General features: G+C 46.3%; 1 protein-coding gene across 1 annotated transcript in view; it reads right to left on the bottom strand.

Annotated features, from left to right (window-relative positions):
* ADSS2 (adenylosuccinate synthase 2) overlaps window positions 1–16,174 on the bottom strand; it is an 888,588-nt gene that overhangs the window by 161,684 nt on the left and 710,730 nt on the right. The window contains exon 11 of the mRNA XM_069607967.1: window positions 2,952–3,049. Coding sequence (XP_069464068.1) covers window positions 2,952–3,049 — 98 coding nt within the window. The remainder of the gene's footprint in view (window positions 1–2,951; window positions 3,050–16,174) is intronic.

Raw genomic sequence — 16,174 nt, 5'->3', positions numbered from 1 at the left:
ACCCGGGTAACAAAATAGTCCCTAAAATAAAATAGTCCCTTCAAGCCTCACATGGGCTTGGATGCTTGGATCCCTTGCAGCATGGTTTGCATCAGGTAAGTTTTAACATATGAGCCTGGCGCCATAGGCGCCAGGACTGATGTCCCATATGAGCCTGGCGCCATAGGTGCCAGGACTGTACCCAGATAGCCCCTAACAGCGGTTGCTGGGTTTGCTCCAGGTAACATGATGCCTGCTTCCGGGGTTGATGGACTTGGTCTGGATGCCCGGGGGTAGGCATCATGACACTTGGACTCTTTAATTTCTCTTTCTTTTCAGTGCTCGTCCGCTTCCTTCCTTCTACCGTTACTTACCCTTTCGGCGTTTTCTGCCATTCTAACTTTCTGATTCCGTTCTTCCGGATCAGCCTCCCTTCACGGTCTTCCGTACTCTGTCCTATTTCCTTCGTGGTATCTGCCTTTTTCTGGTAAGTGGTAGCTTTGCTAATTTTGTTTCCTTGCCTTACCTGCTATTATCTTTTCCTCTAGAGATCGCTGTCTCTTCTTTTACCTCAAGACTGCTCTTCTCCGGTCTATCGGCTGCAGTGTTCTGCTCTCGGTCCACTTACAAATCCTGCACTTCGGTGTTACTCCGCTGCTCATTTCCCATCAGTTCCGCCCTCCTGCAAGACCTGTAACCGGTGTCTTATCATCAGATCCACTTCAAGACTCGACATAAAATTCTTCTTTGGACATTTACCTCCAGTTGTGGATACTCCCCACAAGAGCTGATCTTAACCACAGAAGGACCCACATCAGGGTTTTTTGGTGCCATCCGGCTTTTTCCCTGAGTTTTGAGGTTTGGCTCCTCGGGGTCCCCCGAAGACAGGTCCCAAATCCTGTCAAGGTGGCCTCTGAGGGAGCCAGACCCTATTTGCACGATAGGAAGACCAGAGAAAAACCAAGCAGAGAAACCCAAAGATCATAGAACAAGTCGTCATTCTACTCTAAGGACAGCGACTCTGAAGGACCAGGTGAGGAGCAGAGGGAGGGCAGGTCACGTTCTGACAATGAGAAGGAGAATAGAACAGGAGTAAGCCATTGAGAGAGGGTGCCATCGATGATGATCAAGAGGAAACATGAGCGAGAAAGGGTGAAAATGGGAGAGTAAGAGAAAAAGTGAGGGTGCGAAGGGAAGGATGAGAGAAAAAGGCTGCAAGGTGAGAGTTGGACAAGATGAAATTAGGGTGCAAGAGGGGAAATCATCAAGGGTGAGAGTAAGGGCATGTGGAGAAAGGGTGATAAGAGTGATAGCACAAGCTGAGTGTGTGGCAGTGCAAGGTGCGAAAGAAAGTGTGACAGTGCAAGGAGAGAGCAAGTGTGACAGCATAAGGCGAGAGAGCAACAGCACAGAGATGTGATATGTGTCATGTTATTTATAACGCGCCTGTAAACAAATGTTTCTAGGCAAGAAAGAGTAGGCAGTGGTGTAAGGGGTTGTGGGTGTGTAGGTATATATGTGTGCTGGGGGTATAGACGGAGGTGTGTGTATGTTCATGTGTATAAGTAGGTGTGGGTGTGAAGGTGTGTGTTTTGGCCAGGCTGTAATTTGGGAAAAGGGCAGTGCTTGCTTGGCTGAACTGCCATGCTGATTTTGAATTTAGAAAGAAATGCACCCAGGACTCTTTTTTAGAGCTTTTCAAGTAAAGATGCCTTCTTTGAACTTACTACTTGTTTTACATTTCCAACTCTGCATACATATGAACAATTTATTTCCAAATACACTGCTGTGCAAAGTATCCCAAAATAGCCCAATAATCCACAACCGATACAATCCTGTAATTTCCTGCACAAATGGGTTTTGAGCTGCCAAATTGATAGGGAACTAGCCCAATTGGCCAACCCTGGATGGGATTGAGTTGACACACAAACCTGTGAGGGGTGAGCACGTAGAAGAAGGATCACTATGGCAGTACAGGATGAAAGCATGTGCTTACCAACGAGATTCCTGATTGGAAGATTAATTATAAAGCACCCATGCGGGAACACAGGAAACCTCGCTCTGCCCGGACACGGAAAGAATTGACAGATTGATAGCTCTTTCGAGATTCTGTGGGTGGTGGTGCATGGCCGTTCTTGGTTGGTCGAGAGATTTGTGTGGTTAATTCCAATAAAACACCCATGCACTGTTTTAAACGGACCAGGGACCCACAAAATACTATTTTCCGATGTGGCATATTCATGCCAGAGCATTTCCAGTTACCATGTCAACCAGATATCGTGCCAATGAGCACCCATTCTTCTGGTGTTACCAATGCTTTGACACATAGATGACGCTAGCGCCACTATATGTGCCAAAACAAGTAAGATGAGATACCCATACCCAAATGCCTTTTCTGCCAGACTACGGCAAATGCTGGAGATCACACTGGCAAGAGGGTCTAACAAAGCAGTTACCATTCTGTGCAACAAATATCAGTGTTAAAACAGCAAGACCCAATCTCATCATGAGGAATACAATTATCATGTGTAGAAATATCTAATCAGAAGAATAAAAAGTGGAATTCATTTGGATCTCATTGAACATGGTATTCTATTGAGACTAAGTTGTCTGGAGATCTGGCAGATAATCCTCTATTGTCATCATCTGAAAGCAGTGATTGTTTGTCCTCAAACCAGAATGCTTAGAGAAAGGCAGTGGCAATCCCCTTGATGCTGAACATGTTTCTAACTGTTAAGGTGTTGTGACAAGGCATGGCTGATAAACACAATTACGGATAACCAACAAAAAATGAACGAATAGAACTATATAATATGCCTTGCCTAGCACAGTATATGTAAGCAGAATTATCATCAATCACACAACTGAATGCCTCACTAAATGATATTATAACTAATTACTGAACGAATATTATTATCATCAAATTAATGGCATTTTTAGGAGTGCAGACACTACCTAAACATAAATTATACCTGGAAAATGAGGTATTGTATTGCCATCCAGTGTGTAGGCCACTCCAATTTTGATTTCAGAAAATACATCCAAGATATCCAACTTAGTAAGTGCTAACCTATTTTTTAAAACAGAAAAAGAATCAGTGTTAGAAGCAGCTTCTTTATTCATTGCAATGCCTGCAGGTTGTTGCAATCATCCTTGCAGAAACAAAGTATTAGACGTTCATAGGTTTCACAATATATTCTGTAGCATGTTGTTCCCACACTATTCTCATCCACTTACAAGACACATTGCATATGGCTTAACTGACTTCCATTGAACCTACACAGAAAAAAAGTGAATTCACATTCAAACTTTCTACATGTACTCTTTTAGTTCATTTGAAAGTTCAAAACTTGGATAATAAAACGAGCTCTACGCTTACAAACATAAAGAGCAGTTTTCCTAACTGGATCACTGATTTGTTTCACAGTTTTGATATTCTGAAATCTCTATTCCAAGAGGTTTTGTTTGTGGGTTCCATAGCTATTTACCAGGTGCCCAAGAAAAAAAGAATCTCTTGAACACACTTTTCAGTGCCAACCTTATGCTTGAAACAATCTACTTCCCTTACTTAAGGTTAACATCTAAACACATTGTTTACCATGATGTTTCTTTCTGAAGTTCTTTGCACCGTTTCTTTCTGATTCAGTTCAGAGCGGACACGCTGTTTTTAGAAACGTCCCATCATAGGCAAAAGCGTTGCAGAAAGCCCAAGAAATGTTCCAAGTAGCAAAGACAGTTCTAGGTTTTTTAATTAAAATTTCAATGGGCTCTATGGTCGTCCCTCTTTCACTCCACTAGAAAAGCACCTCTTCCATAGCCAAGGTGTCCCTACTCCCTAGGTTAGTAGATATTGATTAATGACCCCTACTTTCCATGTTCTGTGTTCGATCTTCTGCTAGAAGTGAAGACCTAAAGGCAGGTTGCTTTCTCTGTCTAAACTCCCTCAGGGACTTCCTAAACTGTCCCTACACTATTAAATGGTTAGTAAGTCTACAGGGGTATTGGGATGTGCCTTACAGACACACTCTTTTCGATCACAACCACATAGTCCTCTCACTACCTGATGTTCTTCGCCCTCTACTCGTCTCTCCAACTCCACTTGTGTCCCAATCTTCTTTTCCTACGAAAGCCGACGCGAGGAAAATGTAGAGGAGGGAGCTGCCGATCCAAGCATAAAGGGATTATCCCAGGGCCCATTAAATAAGAAAAAGGGGAATCTGAAAGTAAAGTGAATGGATGCCCGGTTTTGAGAAAGGCCTGAGAGCCGAAACACGTGTCAACCTAAGGGCTGAAATGAACAAAATAAAATAAGGAAAACAACAAATATATAGGTTGTCTGGCGCATCCTTAAGAGTACATGTAATCATTATTTTCCTTGCGTCTTCTTCATTTCTCTCCTATGTCTTTCACTCCTAAGCACTGCCTGCTCCCTTTGATGTTACTATTCCCTTCAGCACACTACTACTCCCTCCTCCACAGTAATACACCCTCCTCAAACACGTGCCACATGCACTCACAACATAGTATCAGTTGCACTCATTAACCAATACCACACTTGTTCCAAATATCCCCACAACACCCTGCTTATCCTTCCTTCCCCCTGCTTGTCACCACCTCCTCCTCCTCCTCTGACCTTACCCGTGCAACCCACAACTTCCTGCTTCATGGGGTCTCTTTTGCGGGCCTCCCAGTCTTCTGGTTGGGTATATAGCCCTGGCCGATCTGGCCCCAATTTTCCCTTCTGGTAGTGGTTCCATACAGAAAAGATTTAAAATACCCGATTAAGATCAGCTCCCTTTCCCAGCGCAGAGCCGCTGTGGAATGGTGATGGCGGATTAGGTCAAGCAATGTCCAAGTTCGTTTTCAGAGCTCTTGGTCCTGGCTTCACCAAGGGGAGTGCAATCTAGGTGCGGGTCTGCAACCCTGGTTTCAGGCCCCTGGGGTCTAAGGAGATAGCCACAGCCCTATGGCCACAGCTGCCAATGCTTAGGAGCAGTGCACAGTTTCAGGTTTTCCTCTCAGGGATGTGGATAGTATGGGACAATTGAGGGCTTCTTTCTCTCTGCTTGTTCCAGGTTTGCGGTGCTGGGGTGTGGGTAGCATGGGGGGTTGGGGGTTTGGAGGTCTGCCCACTCTCTGTTGCTTTCTTCCCTTCGTCAGGACTTGCACATTGAATTTAGAAAAAAGAATAACTCTGATATGAGCCTTTTTTTTATAACAACATTTTATTAAATTTTTCAATTCAATACAATCATCACAACAATGCATCAATTATGAGTCAGTTCACATTGACATGCTTCTCGAAATATTTGTCGATTGTGGGAACTGCCAATGGCTTTGTAGCTTTGTGGCTGTCCTCCTTGGAACATCCCGAACCCAATCGGACCATAGCTGCCCAGACTTCAGCTTTTCTTGGATGTGAGCCATTATTCAATAAAGCGGGCTACACTGGAGCCATCTGGTGAGAGGGGGCCTCCTGGTGAGGGTTGGAAATTTGGCTGCATAATCAAAAAATGGGACCCTTGTGGTCAGTGTTCTGTTCAGGAAACCTGATCTAATAGCCGCAATTTTCTCGGCTACTGCGATGTCCCAACATTGGGACCACCACAGCGCTATCTAAGGGCCACCTTTGTCTTTCCATAGTTTAGCCATTGCAATTTTTGCCGCTAAGAGCAGGTGTGTGCATAGGCTGGGTATTTGCCCTGAAAGCGGGAATGCACCGTTTCCTGTTTCCCCCAATAGGACAATCCCCGGATCCCAGGGTATGGAGAGCCCAGTAATGTCTTTAATGTGCTTTAATATTTCTCTCCAGTACACTTCTGCCTTTGGACAGGTCCAGACCGTGTGGAACAGTGATCCGGGTACCGGGCAACCACGCCAGCAGGATCCAGGGGTATCCCGCCTGGTCTTATGAATATGGGCTGGGGTCATATAATATCTATAGCATAACGTATATCCCCCTTCTCTGTTTGTGACGCATTGAGAGCTTTTGTGCAATCTAGCCCATATTTTCCCCCACTCTTCAGTCTCTATTTCTCGGCCTAGGTCTTTTTCCCACTCTAGCATGTATCTTTCTTTTATCCCTGGGTCTGACCTGTCTAGGAGGTGATAGATGGTAGAGATCCTACCCCTTCTAGTTGGTGTGGTTAAAGAAAGCTCCTGCGCCGTCAGATGTCTGGCGCATTTTTCTCGCATGACCCTATGGAACATCCAGTGCCTGATCTGGGCATAATGGAACCTTTCCCGTTCCCCCACTCCAAATTTTACTGTACATCTCTCGAATGTGATGGGGGATCCCTCTTCAAGAAAATTGCTGCTTTTATCTTGACCACCCTCTATCCAGGATTGGAACTCTCGTGGGTGCCTTCCCGGTGAGAAGTTAGGGTTGTTCCAGATGGGGGTTAAAGGTCCCCAGGGACCGCGTACCCTCCATCTCCGAGCTGTAGCTTTCCAACAATGGATCGTGACGGCCGTGGATGCCAGGGGGGCGTTATTTGCCTGTGGCTTTATATTTGGTAGGTGTGGGAGGTCTGATAATGGGACTGGGCACCAGAATTCTTCGATTTGCATCCATTTCGGGGGGTCTGATTCTTGTACCCAAGAGAATGCGTGCGATAATTGGGCGGCAAGAGTGTATCTAGTTAGGTCTGGACTCCCAGCCCTCCCTGTGTCTTCCCCCTTAGCATGATTTGTTTGTTAATTCTAGGTCCCCTCCCCCCCCAGCCGAATTCTAGTATTTTCTTTTGTAAATCTATTAGGGCCGGGCCCGGGATATGTATAGGTAGTGCTGAGCAGTGATAGAGCCATCTGGGAATTAGGTTCATTTTGATAGCGGTAATTCACCCAAACCAAGAAATCTCCTGCTGTTTCCACCTTTTAAGGTCGTTTTGCAGGCTGCAAATGAGTTGTGGAATGTTGCTAGAGTACAGCCGCGATGGGTCCCTTGTGATTTAGACCCTGAGATATTCAATAGCACCCTTAGCCCACGGGATTGACAACAGGGGTGCTAGGGATTATTTTTCTTGTGTGGTGAGGTTGATAGCTAAAGCTGAGGACTTGGACAGGTTCACCCGAAATCCCGACAGGGCACCACATTCCCCAATCTCTTCCCATAATGCTCCTAGGGACGTTGCTAAAGATGATGTAGTGATTAACACATCATCTGCGTATAACGCGATTTTATATTCGTGTTCTCCCACCGATATCCCCTTTATATTCACATTTTGTCTAACTCTGGCGGCGAAAGGCTCCATCGACAGGGAAAACACCAGGGCAGCCCTGCCTGGTACCCCTAGATATATGTATATGGTCAGACCTAGTACCATTGACTCGCAACTGTGTCGTGGGCACTTGATAGTTGGCCATCACCCAGGTGGTAAAATTGGTGCCAAAGCCAAAGTGTTCGAGTACCGCCCGGATATATCCCCAATCTACCCGATCGAAAGCCCTATTGGCATCCAATGAGATCACGGCCATCCCCACCTTCGTTTTGCGGGCACTTTCAATTACATTTATTGTTCTCCTGATATCATGGGTGCTTCTTCCCGGTATGAATCCTGTTTGATCTCGGTTAATTAAAGTCGGGAGGACCATCCCCAATCTTTCAGCCAATACTTTAGTGAATATCTTGCCATCATTGTTCAGGAGAGATATTGGGCGATAAGAATCCAGAGACTCAGGATCCTTCCCGGGCTTATGCAATAAGACTGTGATCGATTCAGCCATTGAGTTGGTAACAGATCTTGTGGATAGGAAGGAGTTAAATAGATTGGCCAGTTGGGGAGCTAAAATTCTGGTGTATTTTTTGTAAAAATTTGCGGAAAGGCCATCAGGCCCAGGAGCGGTAGATTTAAGGGATTTAATAGATTCAATGATTTCTTCAACATTAATGGGCTCTTCCAGGAATTCCAAACGGCTGAACTCTGAGGGGGAATAGCACTCAGATATTCCGGCAGCTTATCTAGGACGTGGGATCACCGGACATTATGGATTTGTGGTGCTTCATCAGTTCATTGATTTTTTCTATTTCGGAGTAGTGCAGCTTCCCATCTTCTCCCCGTACCCTTAGGATGTTGTTACGGCTATGCGTCTTTTTTAGTTTCTGCACTAGGATTTTATTTGCTTTGTTCCCTTTGCTGTAATAGAATTGTTTCGTATATGCCAATGATTTGGCAGTGCGATCAGCGTAGTTCATTTCTAGCGCTAGTTTAGCCTTTCTCAAAGACCTTTCAGCCTTCCTGGTGTAACGTACTTTCAATTCCGCTTCTCGTTGGGACATTTCTTTTTCCAGCTTAGCCATTGCTATATTTGATATTCTTCTCTGCTCAGCCCCTGCACCTATCAGAGCCCTTCTAACCACCGCTTTCATTGCGTCTCAGATGACATTTATAGGGGATGTTTGTGTGATGTTCTCTGTGAAATAGTTGGTTATTGTATGCTCAACTTCCGCTCTGATTCCTTCGTCTAGTAGTAAGGAGTCATTTAGTTTCCAGTACCTCAGAGTAGGGTTCCTTTGACCTGATATATCTAGATTCGCAGAAACTGGAGCGTGATCCGAGATCATGAAGGTGTGTATTTCTACATTGTTGAAGCATGGGAACAGCGCCCTGGAAAGCAAAATAAGGTCTATTCTCCAGTATCCTTTGTGAACATTGGAGTAGTGCGTACAGTCTCTTGAATTGTCATTAAATAACCTCCAGGCATCCACGGTCTCTGTTTCTCTGAACAGCTCGGCTAGGGAAAGAGCATGCGTGACGTCTGCCGTTGTGGGGGGGAGGGTCTTATCTATTTGCGGGTTTGGCATGGCGTTAAAATCCCCACCGATGAACAAATGGCCTTCTCGGAATGCTAAGATAATTGGAATGAGGTCTTTGATGAAACTGTTTTGGGATGTGTTGGGGGTGTAAATTGTAGCAATTGTGATAGGAAGTTCTTCGAAAAAGACTTTGAGCAAGAGAAAGCAGCCTTCTGAGTCTCTTCGTATTGTGATTTTTGATAGTGGGACTCTATCGCTTAACAATATTGCAACCCCTCTTTTCTTTTTCCCTGCTGTAGCGAAGTAGGCTGTCTTATATCGATTGAATCTTATGCAGCGTTCATCTTCCTGTAGCAGGTGGGTTTCCTGGAGTAGCACAATGTCTCTGGATAATTGCTCCAGCCGGTGTTCCACTCAACGGCGCTTTCTTGGCAAATTCATGCCTTGCACGTTCCAGGATAGGATTCGAATCTCGCTCAGATCAGCCATCGCCCGATCTTTCCTGTTGCTTATGCATTATATAGTGTTCCCCGCCTGGGACTGTGGGATTGATAAGCGGAATCTGTAGTTGTGTCAAGATGGTATGTGTCTTATTATTAACGCACGTTGTGATGTTGTACGGAAGAACGTAGCTTAAGGTGATTAGCGTCAAACACTTTGGATTTGTCCTTTTAAAACCCCTTTCTCCCCCCCCTACCGCATCCCCCTCCCAACAATGAACTGGTAGGAGAACCATCATCCTACTGCCACTGGGGAACTACTGGCACCAATGCTCTTGCTGATGGCCAACTGGGCCGCCAAATTAAAGTTTATTGAAGTGCAGACCTTGTTCTCTCTTCATTCACCTGAATGAGTGCAAATGTCCTCCTTTCGCTGTAGATCCATCTTCACTCCTGAGTGGAGGCTGTCTGGAGATCAAAGCAGTAGATCATTGGAGCCTCCTACGAAGGGTACTCAGTCCACCTCACTGTCTTTCTTCGAGGGGCCCCAAAGTCTGCGCCGTCTATTAGTTATTGTCCATTCTCCCCCCTTAGCATTCTCGGGGTGGGCATTAGATGTTTCTTCAGCTTCAGATTCCCCTTCTGCTCTCTTTTGCCCCATGAGTTTCTCCGCTTATTTCATTGACTGAATTTGTCTGTTGGACCCCTCCCACCTGAATTTCACCAAGGTGGGGAATCCCCATTGGTATGGAATTTTCCTTTCGTGTAGCCATTCTGTCAGCGGCCGCATCATTTTCCGTTTTTGGAGAGTCGAGTTCGCCAAGTCCTGGTAGAGGGATAATATCGAACCTTGGAAGGTGATTTGATGCATCTGCCTTGCTTCGCGCATTATGTCATCCTTTATTTGAAAAAAGTGTATTCTAGCCAGGACGTCCGGGGGGAATTTAAATGTTTTCCTGGGGATCGCTCTATGCACCAGATCTAACTCCAAGGGCGCATCATCCGAAAGGGTAAGGATAAATCGAAAAAATTCTGACACATAGGATTTCAGGTCTGCGTCTGGGATAGAGGAGGGAATCCCTCGAATACGGATGTTGTTCCTCCGTGAACGATTTTCTAAATCCTCTTGTTTTCCTTCAAGGATATTGCATGTAGCTTCGAGGGCGGAAATTCTGTCTCTGTCATGTTCATTTTCAAATCTTTGATCGCAGACCTCAGATTCCCATTCGGAGGTTCGGTGCTCCACTTCCCCCACCCTTTTGTCTAAGGCATTGATTTTCTTCGTAACTTCCTCTGTACTCTTTTGGATTTCCCTAGTCAATGCTGTTGATAGTTCCTGAAGATCGGCTTTGGTGGCTGCTTGTGATGAGTTGGGCCCTGGCCCCTCCAGGGTGGGGGCGCCGTTCCTGTTGGGTTCCACCGGCGGATCCGTTTTTCTAGCCCTATCAGTGGTTGCATTGGCCATGAGGACGACAATGTCTGTTTGCTTGGTCGACTTCCCACTTTTAGACATATTAGTGTCCGTGGTGCTATATGGCCTGCTTTCAGAGTAGGTAAATCTGCTTCTATTTCAAGTGCCGGAGTATTCAGGGACCGGTACTGATCTTCTTCGGTCTCAGAGTGTCTATTGCCAGTCAGGCTGTGACATAGAAGGCGACCTGGAGACTCCTGCCCTGTGGTGAAGTGCTTGAGATACAAGTGGGCTATGCTGGTGTCGAGATCGGGACAGGCTGGAGCTAGTATTAGTGAGAGCTTAATTGTGAGCGCCGATCCCAGGAGTCTGTATGCAGCAGGGCAGGGCACCTTCCCCTCCCGACTCCTCACCTCTTTCCGTCAGGTCCGATGCAGATTCTGGTTGCAGCAGATGACAGATCCCAACGCCGGATCCTTGCTCCAGGCGGGCCTCCCCACTCCGGATTTCAGTGTAGGGGGCAAACGCTCCCCGTTTGTCCTGCGGGGCGGTGTGTGTTGGCTGTCATTCGTCCCGAAAGGTAAGCGGGTCGAAGGGCTGGATTTACATTTGCGGGTTCCGAGGAGGCAGGGGTGCGGATCCAGCCCCCGATCCCGGGACGCTATTCATTACCGGCCAGACACCTTCCGTGTTTGTTTGGGAGGGGCACGCGGGCGCCCCTAGACCGCATGGGCTCAGATCAAACCTCCCGTCCCGCCTTGTAAATTCCCCCCCCCTCCCCCGAAGGCTGAGTAGGGGTAGCTCCCCGTTAGGTGCAGGGCGCGGGCCGGCGAACCGCCTTGTTGATTCTCCTCCGCGCCCCTGAAGTCTGAATAGGGGTATCCCCCCGCTGGGAGCAGGGCGCGGGCCGGCGGTCGTGAGGCTGAGATCCCCTGCTCATTCCGCGGCTCCAGGTTTCATGAACCACGGGCTCTCGCGGCTCGGGAGGAAGAGAATCTGTCCGCTCGATGGCTGCGATGCTGCTATGAGTGAAGCGCTTCTAAGGAGATTGTAAGAAGTATTCGGCGGCTTCAGTTGGATTGTGGCGGCACCCATCCGATTTCATGCTGTCGGTTTCTCCGTGCAGCGAAGAGCGGCGGCCATCTTGGGAGCTAGTAGGTTCTTCGTGATATAGAAGCCCGAAAACCTGTCAAATTGGCTTTGATTTGGGAAACCGCCAGCATGACAGCCGCAGCGAAGCATCCAACATCATATATGTCGATTGTGGCCTTTAATGGGTCCACAGACCGGAGTGAATTAGTTGCGGTGCATTGGGCCAGTCGGAGCTTTCAGCAAGCCATGCCGTCCGCGCTGGCTCCTAGCCACCGATATGAGCCTTTTAAGAAGCATGTTGTGATGCATATGGATACTGGTGCAGGGGGGCAAGGATTGTAGCCCTATCAACTGCCACTGTCTCTCTCTGTGGTAGGATCGGTACTGGGTTACTCCAGGTAGGCCTCCCATTCAGGCTGAGAAAGGTTCCATCCTCTTTTGACAAGGTCAGGCTACTGACCTCGCCACAGTAGTGAAAACAGACTCTGCCACCACACTTTTTCTAACCCATATGACAAATAATTTAGCAAAACATTACAAAACACACCCTCAATGTATTACTTTATTTCCTTTTGTTGCAATTAGGAAACAACCAAAACCAATTGAGGCATTGATCCCTTTAAGGTATACAAATAACAATATATGAATCTCAAATTACTTTGGATTTTTTCAAATGTTATTTTGTAGATTATGATTACTTGGGAAACATGGCAAGCAAGACTGCAATGTTGTGCTCTTTTGTTCCCACAGCATATATTAGATTTGTTTACTGCTAAGCCTTCTGCAACTAGGTGGGTTATGTGATGAATTTAGCAATGCCATCACTGCCTCCCCAGAGAAAGTCTCTCCTCATGTGGCTAGGGAACAGCAGAAGCTATCTGATCATGACCCTGGGGGCGGTTATCAGAGGGAGGACTACACGAGGGGAAACGCATATTGTAATCTTAGACAAGAAAATGCATTCATGACTAATAACAAAGTTCTTTCATATCTTTATTTGAAAATGTCTGACAATACTGTGACGAGGAGGACTGGAGCGATGAAGATTGCTGACGCTGAGAAGCAAGAGAGTGTTCTGGTTGTTGGGAGAATTCGATAGGTGCCGGGACATTCAAAAGCACCAAGAGTCAGGAAAGATGGAGTCTCACTACTCCCGACACGAATCGGGAAATCTGATGGAAGCAAGCTGCTGCGTGGAACGAGAAAACTCCTGAAGGCGCCGTCTGATGAAGTTCTGAAGCGGGGAGGTTAGCTGTGTGAATGCCGTGAGCAGACAAAGCTGCCAAGTGAAATCCGAGGCATCGCGGGAATCGGAGAGCCTGTCGGGCAAGGAAGCGAGCCGCTGGGAGAACCGAGGATCACAAAGGACACCAAAGCTGGCGAGTGAAGCCGGTGAGCCCATAAGGGGAAGTTGGGACGCAGGAACACTTTGTGGTGTGTATCGCATACCGTTACAACAGAACTGTATGAACCTGGTGAGCCCGAACAGGGGATCTGGGACATATGTTGAGAGAAACTAAGGCAGATGAAAACGGGTCGAGGACCCAATGTATAAAAGAAGTAAATATCAAACCTTGCAACTGTTTAACATTGAGAAAGAAGGAACGTTTGTTCATTGATAGAAAGCCCTGGTGGGAGAGTATATCAGGCATAAAGATTGCGAGTCTGGGACCCACACCCAAATATATATAAGCAAGTCAAGAAAGCCCTGACAGGGGGGCGCATCTGAGCAGCTAGAAGATGAATACGTACGATCCCGGTATCGCTAATTACTGATGTGGCTGTCAAAGAATCAGACATTAAGCAATTTTCGCAAATTGAATAATTGCAACTGAAAGGAATGTGTCAGAAAACATGCCAATAGGAGTTCATGTGCCACTTTAATTGAGTAATTCAAGGGCCAGGAGAAAACGCCTCTCCTAATTTGCTTAAGGATGAGAACATCAGAAGAACTGCACCACAGAATATAATGATCAGAATTCCTGGGTCTCTGCTTACTATCCATGTTATGTTGTTTTGTGAATTGTGACAACATTTGCTCAAAACCAGCCTTACAGCTAGCAGGCATATAGACCATCTATAAAAAAGGAAATGTGCCCAAGAAGAATGGGAAAGCATGAACATATATGAATCTACCCCTGCTACTACCCACAAAGTTCCACTAATATCTTTTCAAATCAGTGACCAGCAGACCAGTGGCATTGGTAGGCACTCGAATAATATTACTGCCCGATCTCAAGAGGAATTTTAAGGGGAAAGAACATTTTAATAAGCATGAAATATTCCTACTGGCAAAGCCAATTACTTTCTTACTCCCGTAAAAATCCTTTGATTCCAAGTACAGAGTAAAATCGTATCAGAACCCTGCTTGTAATCCTGACATAGGAAGTGAAATAACAGGGCACATAATACAACTTATAGTTTTGCCCACCCTTTCTCACCACTCAATCAATCAGTTTAATCTATAACGCACTGTCACCAAAGGCATCATGGCGCTCTCAGGAGATATCGGGGAAAAGACCGAAAGGCCGACTCGCGTGAAAAGTAAAGTTTTGAGCCTTTGTTTAAAGAGTACACAATCTGCAATAGTTCGTAGCTGGTAAGGCAGCAAGTTCCAGAGCCAAGGCCCAGCTACAGAAAGGGCTCTCCCACCCAGCCTTTGCTTTCTATATTTGGGCATGCGCAGGAATGCTGAGTTGGTGGATCTCAGAGTCCAGCCTGGGATATAGCTGCAAAGCTTCTCCTGAATGGCTAAACATCCCTTACCATTCAATGCACGGTGAATCAAGCAAAATGTTTTACATGTAACCATGGCATTGATAGGCAGCCAATGAAGGGATTGACGTGCACTGGTTACACTCAATTCGAAGTGAATGTTTTCACCAGACGGACTGCTGCATTTTTCAGGACTTGAAGGCGCTGGATAAGGTAGGATGGTTGTGGCAATTAAATCGCGTTGCAATAATCAATTCTCCCATTCAAGCACACTGCCACTATTTGGGTGTGACATTTTTCAGGAATGAAAGGGAGGACCTTCTTCAACTGCTTAAGTTTAAGAAACCCCAGCCCACACAATGTACTAACATGGGCCTCCATAGACAGCGATTCAGGTATTTTAATATCCAAACTACAAACCACTTTGGCTGGCTCTGGCAGGGGCCGAGCGAGGCCAGCCAGAAGTCGGAGGTCCAGTCACTGTCTGCCTCCGGTGGACAGGTGACCAGGATCTCCGTCTTCCCACCATTCAATTTGAGCCAATTTGCCTCCATCCAAGCCCCAATGGCATCCAAGCAATTTTTTAGTCTTTCGCCTACGTGTGCCTGGTCCGGATGTAATCTAAACAAGATTTGGGTATCATCTGCATGAGAAAAACCCTGAAACTGAGCGACTGAATAAGTGCCATACGTGGGCGAATATACAAACTGAAAAGTAAAGGACCTAGATAAAAGGCCACAGCCTAGATAAAAATCAGCAAGAGCCTTACTGAGATTTCCTCTGGCGTCCCCCTGAAGAAAATCACATATATTTGCCCTTTAAGTCAATAGCAGCAATGCTCACACGTAAAACATATTGATTACTTTCTTCTTTAACTAGGGATTCCTCTTCTGAAATTCACTGTTATCAGTTGAACAAGATGTATGGGGATGCTAGATTATATTGACAAGCCTGCAGCAGCTGAGCATAGAAAAAAATAGAGGATGCAGTTTGCTCGACTATTACTATAGTTTCCTATCCTTTTTCTTCACTGTACTGTACTGCCAAAACATCTGATTTGGTTTTTGAAGGTTGCCGATTTGTTCTTCACCCCAAAGGTGTGTTCTCCTGTTAACCTCCACCGTTCCCCTAGCTGGCACCTGTGCTAGCCTCCAATATTAGTTGACAGGGCTCAGTAAAAAGTGAGGGAATGTAGCAGTAAAACAATAACTAGGATATTTGCATACCAACAATAATTTGCAAGCCAATCCAATTTAAAGCTTCACAATAATATTATGTGCAATTTAAGACAATGGCCCTCATAAGTATGGCGGTCCGGGATTAAGGGTGCCAGTAGCAATGTGGCACACTTTCCAGACCGCCATACTACAACAATGCCGGTAGGGGCCACGGATCCCCCAGCAGGCCTGACCTGCTGGGTTTTTAGGCCCCTACCGGCATGGTTGTCACTGAAGCAGCAGTACCGTTAGCACCGGTGCCTGGTGCTTCAGTGATCCCATTTCCATGGAATCCGAAGGGATACCATGGAAATGGGGTTTACCATTAGCGCTGCCGCCGCTTGTGATATCCCGGTCGCACTGGGATATCAGGCGGCAATAAGGGTATTACTGGGTTGCCGGTAACCCGCCGCCTACTGGCGGGTATTACCGGCAACCACGGAATGAGCCCCATTGTCATACATCTGCATGTGTACAATTACTATGGAGTGCATACAAGATTGTTTGCAACATACCCTACCTTGCAATTTTTGGGTAGGATTATACACGTGCTCAGTGAAGCCAT

The sequence above is a fragment of the Ambystoma mexicanum genome, chromosome 4q (assembly GCF_040938575.1).
Source record: "Ambystoma mexicanum isolate Mex_15411 chromosome 4q, UKY_AmexF1_1, whole genome shotgun sequence".
NCBI lineage: Eukaryota > Metazoa > Chordata > Amphibia > Caudata > Ambystomatidae > Ambystoma > Ambystoma mexicanum.
This window is presented reverse-complemented; position numbering and strand designations above follow the sequence as displayed.